At 56.1% G+C, this 9,234-nt stretch overlaps 2 protein-coding genes across 2 annotated transcripts; both read right to left on the reverse strand.

Moving 5' to 3' along the window:
* Positions 1 to 224: 224 nt before the first annotated feature.
* On the reverse strand, positions 225 to 4,041 carry LOC148183089 (uncharacterized). Its single transcript, XM_088062472.1, has 8 exons — positions 3,381 to 4,041; positions 3,140 to 3,304; positions 2,665 to 2,793; positions 2,218 to 2,319; positions 1,602 to 1,702; positions 872 to 944; positions 583 to 654; positions 225 to 402 (listed from the first exon to the last, which is right to left on the reverse strand). Exons 1-8 carry the CDS (start codon positions 3,952 to 3,954, stop codon positions 347 to 349), a joined length of 1,272 nt encoding a protein of 423 aa, XP_087918598.1. The 5' UTR covers positions 3,955 to 4,041; the 3' UTR covers positions 225 to 346.
* A 127-nt stretch (positions 4,042 to 4,168) lies between these two features.
* Positions 4,169 to 9,151, reverse strand: SNX12 (sorting nexin 12). Its single transcript, XM_005527458.3, has 4 exons — positions 8,943 to 9,151; positions 7,362 to 7,457; positions 6,387 to 6,511; positions 4,169 to 5,944 (listed from the first exon to the last, which is right to left on the reverse strand). Exons 1-4 carry the CDS (start codon positions 9,105 to 9,107, stop codon positions 5,842 to 5,844), a joined length of 489 nt encoding a protein of 162 aa, XP_005527515.1. The 5' UTR covers positions 9,108 to 9,151; the 3' UTR covers positions 4,169 to 5,841.
* Positions 9,152 to 9,234: the final 83 nt, after the last annotated feature.

Here is a 9,234-nt window from a genome sequence, read left to right on the forward strand (position 1 = left end):
TCCAAGCATCCCACCTGGGAGCATCAGTTTTGTCCAGAAATGCTTCCCCAGAGCTATACTGTACCTCCATCCACCAGCACCTAGCTCCTCCTTGTAACAGACCTCAAATCTCTGGCTGAGCAAAACCAGCTGTAGCCAAACACTGACATGCCCTGCTCACCCAGTACTTTGGGGATCAGTGGGCAGCACTGGGCACTGCCTCTACCCAAGCAGACAGCAAGCACTACTGCAAAAGACATCTTTATTTTACATATAAGGAGTTAGGAAATTAATTCATTCAACAGCTCCACATATATCACTGCCCCAGAGGCTCACACAGCTGTTGTCTGTCCCCATGTCCCAGCTGTCAGTCTTTCCCCAGGTCACCTCTGTCAAACACTGCTGCATCTTTTACACAGATTCCTGGGAAGCAACAGCAACATCAAAGCAGTAACACTTCTGGCACTCAGCACCTGACCCCTGGGAAAGGCCATGAGTTGTACCCCTCCCACCATGCAGCCCTCAGTTATACCAGCAAGGGATCACTGGAGCATCCCTGCAGCCTGCACAGAAGTGAGGGCTCACCACAGTGAGGGCACATACCTGCTGCTCTGAGCTGAGCCTGCAAGGAGAAGATTGTCTGCTGATAGGCTTCACACTGGGCAGTCTTGTCAGCTGCAGAGAGGAGGCAAGAAGATGTGTGCTCAGCCCATCCTAAATACCTCATGCCCAGACTTTCTAGGGCAGCAGCTGAGATCCTGCTCTACCCCTTAAACATGAAGCCAGCCCCACTCCCATGAAGCTGCAGGCCCTGGGCTCTAGGTACAAGCACAGGGGATGTCACCTGGATTGCAGGTGTCCTGCAGTCCTCAGAATAGCAAGCTCCACATACCAAGTTCGTCCTTCACTCGCTCCAGCTCTGTCTTCACATGCTCCAGTTCCTGGGACAGCTGATCACCTGCAGACTGGCAAGAGAAGGGTGCAAGTGTGATGCAGGGAATTGTCACCCCCATTACAACACTGCCACAGCACAGCCCACCCTCTGGAGGAGCATTGCAGCCCATCCAACACTCCCAACCCAGCACTCTGGGGACCACTGCCAGGGCACATCCATCCTGTGATGGAGTGGTGCCTGGAGAAGGAGCCGCTGTATCGAGCATCTGCCAGCACCCATGAGAAACAAGAATGCCTTTGGCTAGCTGCAGCCACAGAGTGAAGAGCTCTAAATATGCTGGAAAATGCACAAACTTATTTTGCAGGTAGGAGATTTCCTAACTTGGAGATTCATCTTGCAGGCTATGCACACCCCATCCCAGGGCCATGTCCTACATGTCAGGACACATAAAAGTGACAACACAAGCCACAGGAAGCTTGCATGTTTCAGAAGACCCTTAGAAAATCTAACTGGACAGAAGCCTGCAGTCCCCTGAGCACGGAGAGGTGGTAAAGACATGCAAAAAATGCCCATGGTCTTGTGCAAACCCCAGGGAAAGGCTGAAACAGCTCAAGTGCCAGCCAGAAATTGGCAGGTCCAGGTCTCATCATCTCCCACCTCTGGCATAGCTGGCCCAAGCCAGAGACTGAACAGTGCTCCATGGTGACAGGATACAGCTGGCTCTTACCCGCTCAGCAGGGCCTGCATCTTCATGCCATGAAGTCAGGCCAGGGGCCAACTCTCTGGACAAAGAGGACTCCACACACAACCATGTCTGGTCAGGTTTACCTGTGAAGAGAGGTGTCAGCACTAGAAACCTGCCATCCTTGGCCACTCTTCAACCTGGGCACAGGGCTGCTCCAGATCAGGGAAGGACAGAACCTGTCCAAGAGAGTCAGAAGTTTCCCAGCACTTCCAGCCCAACAGCTGCTGCTGGCTTGGCCTGTATGGGTGCTGCTGGGAGAAAGTGCCCCTGGCGTGGCCTTGCTCCCAGCAGCTCTGGGCTCCTGCTAGGAATCTACTCTCCCAGTGAGGGCAGGCAGCTGCCCGGGCAGGGTGGAACAGGGCTGTCCCAGTAGAGTGAGGAGAGCCTCTTCACTTCCCCTCCCTCTGTGCAGGGCTCAGGACCGCAGGCTGCCCAGCTGCAGTTCCTGTGAAGGCAGCACCCCCTGCCTGCAGCACAGGATGGAGCATCCTCAGCACACCTGGTCAGCCAGAGCCCATCAGGGGAGCAGCGTTGCCCAACATGCAGCTTCCCACGTTTCCCAACACAAGGCAAGAATCTACAACTCCATATTGCTCACCTGCACCCAAGACAATCCTTGCTGCAACCTGCTTTTCTTTGCTCTCACCATTTTCCTTCAGCTCTTGGGTCCTATTGCACACCAGCTCCTGTGTAGTTGATCCTGAAGTGAGACCCAGGAAAGGAAAATAAAGAGCATCAACCCTTGCTAAGAGAGTGCCCTGACCTGACCATGACAACTCCCTCTTCTATAAATGAGCCTCAAGCACCAGATTTATTCAGGCTCTTTGCTGGATACCTCTCCAGCAAAAGAGGGAAAGGACTTCACCTAGCCTTGCTTGCTCTGCACTTCACCTCCCCTCCTCAGAGCCCAAGCACATGCAGTTCCCTTCAGTCCTTTCCCCAGGATCAGCTTTGACCCTGCAGCCAAGACCTGAATGTTCTTCCCATGGCAGCAGCACTCCTCTCCCATGACTCTGCATCCTCTGAGGCTTCTGCCAAGACTCACCTTTATTAAGGCAAAAACGCTTGGACGAAACCACTTTTCCCGGAAGCCGCAGTGAGGAGCGGGAAGCCACAGGAATTGCTGTAGAGAGCCTTGAGGAGGGCTGTTTACGACTCCCAACCTTGACAGCAGCTGTAGTGGACAGTAAGCAGAGAGGCCGCCATTCCCAAGCAGCTCCATCGCACCCTCTTCAGGCAGCCCGGGGCTCAGCCAGGCTGCCTGACCCAGGTGCACAGGCACCACTACCCCATGACCCCACAACACCACGGGATAGAGGCTCCAAAGCCAACAGGCTGCCAATCCATACTGGCGGAAGCCAGACAGTGTTTTAACACATCCCTCGGGGTATGAGAATATTTCCTAGGCTCCTACCTGTGCCGCTCCCATAGACTCCCCGCTCCCCATTAACTGTCCTCAGCCAGGCTGCAGCCCAAGCCCTTCCCCTTCTCCCTTCTAGATGCAGCACCCTAACACTCACGCGCTTCCGTGCTTCGCGTAAGGCAACTGGCAGGAGCGGAATTACTTTTCATCTCTCTGTCCCGGGGGGCAGGTTTGGGAAGGCTGGAAGGCTGTGCCTGCTGCGACGCCCCGCTGGCATACTGAAGCCTGGACCTGGCAGGCGACGTCAGCTTCGGCCTGGTCGCTGGGGGAGAGAGAGAGACCTGCGGCGCCGAGCGGGCGGTGGCCGAGCCGGGGCTCCCCGCCGCGGCTCCGCTTACCTGGGGGCCGGAGGAGCCGCGTTTCCCAGGCACCGCGCCCTGTGCCGGCTGCGGGGAGCTGCAGCCCCAGCGAGGCCCGTGTGCGGGGGAGAGCGAGCCTGGTGCGGCCTCGGCCCAGGGAACGGGCAGGGGTGCCGGGGCCGCCGCCGGAGGGCTGTTCGGGACCGCGCCGCGCCCGCCGGGACTGGGGGGGCGGGCGAGGTGAGCGGGCGCCGAGGCCACTGCCGGCCGCGGGCTGCGGGAGGCACCCGGGCTTCCTTGGGGCCGGGGCCGGGGCAGCAGCGGCCTCGCAATCACCTTCGCTCGAGGCCCGGCCCCGCCCGTGGCTCGGGACGGGCAGCGGCGTGGAAGTAGCGGGTCCGACGGGCTCGGGCTGCAGCACGCTGAGCTCCCCCAGGCCCGGCGAAGACTCCGCGGCCGCGCCGAGGCGCAGGCTGGCGGCGATGGCGCGACACTCCTCCTCGAAGAAGCTGAGGTAAAGCGGGGTGGCCGGCGTGCACTGCGCCTGGACGTGCTGCAGCAGGTCAGGACGGTCCGGCGAGCCGGAGCCAGCCCGCAGCTCCGGCGGCCACATCGCACCTCGTCACCGCCAGGGAGCCCAGCCCGCCTCCGCGCTGCGCCCGCTCTGTTCCGGCCGTGTCTCGCCCCACCCGTGTCCGTCCTCTCCCCGCGGTTCCCCCGCCCCGCCAGTACCCGCTCTGTCCCGGCAGCTCTCCCGCCCCCTCGCCGCTGCCCGCTCTCTCCCGGCTGTTCCCCCGTCCCGGTAGCCCCTAGGACCAGGCAGACAATTGGCTTCACAGTGGTTTAATGCGAACGGCACCGGGACGTTACACTGGACAGGGTGCAGACAGCTGGATGGATGGCAGCCCCGCGCAGGGCAGGGGAAGGAGCCGTCCCGAGCGTGACCGGCGGCAGCAGGAGGCGGGGCCGAGCCCCCCCGAGGCCACGGCCGCCTCCACCGGCACCAGGCTCCACGCTGCCCCACGGCCCTTTCCGGGCCGAGCCAGTCCCCGGAGCAGCTCCCTCGCGCTTTCAGCGACTTCTCCCCAAGAGCCACCTCTCACCCAGCAGTGCCAGTTCCTCACCAGAAAACAGAGGAGACGTTGGGAAGACCTCGGGGAACGTGCCTAGCAGGAAACAGGAGGGCATCCACTGTAGGCCTGTGTTCCAAGAAAGGCTCAACTGTGCCACAACAAAGTGATCAAGCGCTTATAAACCAGCCAGCCTTGACCTGAGGAGCCCCTGAACTGAGGCCCAACCTCACTAATCACAGCTGTGGCAGCTGGGGGAGCCTCCAAAAGACACTTCTGCTACAGCAAGTCACAGCCTCATTGTCCCCTCAAGCTGTGAACACTTCTCTGACCAGTCATATGTTTCCACTTCCACATAAGTGACTGCCTAGCTCACTGCAGAACAGGGGAGAACACACAAAGAGCACTGCTACTTCCCCTGCTTTGTAAGCAAATGTCTAATCTAGGACTGACTGACCATTTTCTGCTGTCCTTTTCTGGAGAGGTGGCCTCACTCTGGGCCCCACTGCTGGGCTCCTCCTGCAGCAGCCATCATGGATACATCCTACAGCTGTTCCCACCAGCTTTCTCTTGCTCCTCCTTAGCCAGACCCTATGCTCCTCCCAGCCACTGGGGCCCAAGATAAGGTCACTAGGCTCAGCTGAGCAGGGTGCTGCAGGCAACACCAGCCCAGCAGCCCATAGTATGACAGGCTGTTAAACTCTGGGCCAATGCATCACAGAACACGTGGCTACAGCCCAGACTGTCCCATCTTCCACGTGCCAAATGGCCCACACAGAGCTTCATGAGAGCACACAAGATGGAAACAGTTTGAGCTGCCAGCAGCACCTTAGAAAGGAGGGGCCACAAATACACCAAACAGGTCTGTAATGCAGGAGGCTGATAGCGGGGTTTGAGTAGGTGTTTGGTCTCAGCACTTCCAGACAGTGAAGAATGGGGGTTTCATGCAGGGTGAATGGGGTGGATGACAGACTGACACACCCAGGCACCTACTCACTGGTTTGGATAAACCTTACTAAAACTCTAATACCTGATATAATCACTGACCAACATGACAACTGCTATTCTTCAAAGTCTCCTGCAGAGGTGCTTGGGGCTGCACAGACAAGGGAGTGAAGGTCATCTCATACCTTCCTGTACAGGGAGAGAGGCAGCTCCTACACCGTAATGCCATTAGCAATTTCCTGCTCCACACCTATCCACATCTGCCCCTAGATGTGGGACAACGCGCCCACTTGCATCAATCTTCACATCTTTAGACCACAGCCCAGTAGAACAAACTGCTGCCAGTTACAAAAGAGGAAAATACTGAACAAACTGGGAGGTTCAAGAGAGGAAAAGCTGGTTCAGAGAAGACAGATTTAGTGTAAAAATAAATGTCATTTTTGCAGGAGGGAGGGTGGAATGGAGGAAGACAGTGCCAGGTGCTCCTACTGGCGCACTTTCCCTGGGACGTAATTCCTATCAATAGTCTCCTCTTGCAGGAACATATGTAAGCAGCGCTCATTCTGTGCCAGTGGGTGTCCAGCAATTCTGGAAGAAAATCAGATGTGGAGGTTAGCACAGCTGCCTCCAAGACCCCCACGCCTCTGATGTCTGAGGAGGGAGTCAGGCAGCCAGCTCAGCACACCTGCACCGCGCTCAACCCAAGGTCACGCATCGCTCTGCAACAGGACAAGTAAGAGGTGCTTGAGCACAGGCTGTTCCCTTCCACGCCGTGCCCTGAGCCACGTTGGTGGGTCCTTGTAGCACAGCTGTTCTGCTAATACTCACTATGTTCTCAGGAGAGAGCACAAAGCACAACCCCCACTCAGGGCAGGACTTGCTCCAGTTCCAGTTTCATTACGTGGCTGTAGGCACCACCCTCCAACACTGGCACCTGCCAGTAGCAGGTCAAGTCTCTCTCACAGTCAACCCACAGCCCAGCAACAGCTTAAAGAGGCAGCACACAGCAAAGCCAGGACATTAAGCTTACTTGTTAATAAACTGTTCTAGGCCCTGTCTCCGCTCCTCGATGAAAGACTCCTCAAAGATGCCTTCATCTCCTCGGAAGGGAAGCTGTCGTTTCAAAGCTTTTCCAGGCAGCGGTGGCACTACAATCTGAAAGAACACAATCACCCCATGAGCAGAACAGCCACTTGCAAGTAGATATCCTTTGCTGTTGGATGCCCACCTCCAGTGCCATCACATGGATAGAACACAGAAGGTGCTCACTGTCAGAGACTGCTTAAGTTTCATGTCTCAAAACACTTTGTGATGCTTGGCAAATGCCCGTGTGTTTGGTGGGAGGGGCAGATCAGGTCTTGTGAAGGCGAGACAGTGAAACACTCTACCCCTCCTGCCCAGAGCCAGCATCCCAGACCCTGAGTGGCCGAGTGACCAGAAGCTCCACCCTGGGAGGGGGCCACGAAGGCCCTGGGGTTTAAAAGCCCCCATGAGGGACCTGCTTGTCTGGGCCCTATCTTCTCCTGGAGTTTCCATCTCACCCACGCTGGAACCCTAGAGGTTGGTAGCTATGTGTGTTTTTCTGTACCTTTTCTGTCTTTTTCTTCTTCTAATCCTTTTTTCATGGAACATTTTGGGTAACATAGCAACTTAAGGTTTTACAGGTTTCTAAATGGGATAAGTTTATGCTAAGTTAATAGTAAATTAATTCTCAGTTATGTTATAATAAATGTTTTATAAGTGTATTTACTCCTTTGCCAAAATTCCTTAATTTTCTGTATTTTTGCCAGTAAACTTTTGTGAATTTGTGACCTTTTGAGAATACCTGGTTGGGATTTCTCCTTGCACCAAACTAGAATAAAGGAACCTCAGTTTAACGCCTAGATTTAAATGTCTGGGGTGCAACATCCACCACCATAGTCTCACTTTTGGGAATCTCAAGATTATTGCTCAGCTGTTCCCACATCCTGGCTTAAGGAATAGGGAGGTCTGAGCCAGGCCTCACCTTACTGTCTCGCTCCAGCTCATTCTTCAGCCACTCAAAGTCGCTGTATCGTCTCCTCACACATGACTCCTTCAATTTGAAGATGGGGAGGTTTGTCTGTAATGAAGCAAAGCAGTTAATTTGCAGGTTGCTTTGGAAGCCATACAGTATTTCAACATGTAACTGAAACCTGAAGGTGCAATGAGAAAATCAAACCTCCTGAGAAGGACACATGATGGGAACACTCAAATTCCATATTCAGGACAGCACAAACACCAAAATCCTTCAGATCCAAGCAAGCCAGTCCACTCAGTGCCAGCCATTCCCTCTCCCTTGAGTGACTATTTCTGGAACACGTCTCCTTCCCAGGGACACACACTGGAACCTGTGCTGACAATGTGATTGTCAGGAGAATGTTTTTTTTCCCCTCAAGTTTACTCCATTTTGATCTACAAGAGAGCTTTGCAGCAGCCTGCAGAGCAAAAGAACATCTGACCTGACACTGGCATCTTCATGGAAGAACTAATCGAGACAATCTTGCCCCAGCAACTGTTCAAGGCCAGACCTCATCTACAGTCTTCTTCCAAAACATAGCACCTACCCTTACAGGCTTTTCACGCCCATCTTATGAACTGGAGAAATGTGCAGCAATTCCTCATCTTTCTCCTCTGACACTGGAGTACAGCAAATGACAGCTGCATTAACTTTACCCCATGAACACAGACTGAATCATTCCAGGAACTTAGGTAGGAAAACCTAAGTGATGGGCAACACTCAGATATTACTACAGCACAATTAACTGTGTTCTTATGAGATCTGTAAAATAAACCCAGCTGCTTTCAGAGCATCTCCGCTGGTTTCAGTGGGACTAAGAGGTTCCCATTGCCACCTGCAGGCTGATGGGAGCCAAGCACCGGAGCAGCAAAAAGCAAACACCAATTCTTCTGAAAGATAGTGCAGACTGAGCAGTTAAATTAGGCTATAAGCAAAAGCCAAACCAGTACCACAACACATGCTAAAGGGAGCTTGTTTTAGGGGAAACTCGGTTTTACTTTCCCCATCTATCAGACGCAGAGCTGTGAAGGGGTCCCCAGTTCAGCTCGTTTAAAGGCCGATGAAGAGAACCCTCAGCCTCTTATGCACACTCCTGAGTCATGGGCTCTTGGTAAAGCAGCCAGCCTGCAGTGTGAGCAGGTCCCAAGATACTGCCACCCAACTCTTCTCCCTCGCTGGAGATAAGCAGCTACGTGCAGCCATGCCCTGCTCAGCAACCACCCAGCGGGGCTCTACAGAGGGGACGGGCGCAGGAGCCTGCTGAGGCAGCACCTCCCTGTCCCTGCGCGCACCGGCCCCCGCTGGATGCTAAGCAGCCCCGGCAAACTCATCAGCTCTGACCTTGAGCCCCGCAGGCGCGCTGCTCGCCCCACCCCGGCGCTGCCCGGGGCTTCGCCTCCTCCGCCCCCCACTCCTCACAGCGGCACCACCCCGGCCCTACCCGGCCGCCGTCCCTCGGCCACCGCATCCCGAGCGCTGCCGCCCCTCCCCGGGCCGCACACCCGCACACTGGGTAGCCCAGCCCCGCAGGCCCGATGAGGGCCGCACCCGCATGCGGAGCTCGTAGCTGGTGTATCTAGCGCGGCCCATGCCCACGGTCTGTGGGTTGAAGATGTCGATCTCGAGGAAGTTGCTGGGGGGCCCGTACGCGTCCGTGAGGTCCTGCGGCTTCGCGTTGAGGCGCCGGGTGTCCGCCACCGCCGCCTCCGACATGGTGGTGCCGCCGCCGCCGCCGCCCCGCCCGGCCCGGCCCACCCTTCCCGCTACCGCAGCCTTCCCCGCCCGCGCATAACTGCACAGGGCCCGCCCGCCGCCTACATAAATCGACATCTATCCAGGG

Source organism: Pseudopodoces humilis, chromosome 15 (assembly GCF_049639895.1).
Source record: "Pseudopodoces humilis isolate 2021_Gansu_Grassland_sample_001 chromosome 15, ASM4963989v1, whole genome shotgun sequence".
Classification (NCBI taxonomy): Eukaryota; Metazoa; Chordata; class Aves; order Passeriformes; family Paridae; genus Pseudopodoces; species Pseudopodoces humilis.

Coding starts and splice junctions, on each gene's coding strand:
- LOC148183089 (XM_088062472.1), bottom strand. CDS start 3,954: ATGTGGCCGCCGGAGCTGCGGGCTGGCTCCGGCTCGCCGGACCGTCCT. Junction 2,320..2,664: donor GCGTTTTTGCCTTAATAAAG/GTGAGTCTTGGC, acceptor GTCTCACTTCAG/GATCAACTACACAGGAGCTG. Junction 945..1,601: donor ATGCAGGCCCTGCTGAGCGG/GTAAGAGCCAGC, acceptor TTCTCTTGCCAG/TCTGCAGGTGATCAGCTGTC.
- SNX12 (XM_005527458.3), bottom strand. CDS start 9,107: ATGTCGGAGGCGGCGGTGGCGGACACCCGGCGCCTCAACGCGAAGCCG. Junction 7,458..8,942: donor GCTACGAGCTCCGCATGCGG/GTGCGGCCCTCA, acceptor GCTTCATTACAG/ACAAACCTCCCCATCTTCAA. Junction 5,945..6,386: donor CTAGAACAGTTTATTAACAA/GTAAGCTTAATG, acceptor ATTTTCTTCCAG/AATTGCTGGACACCCACTGG.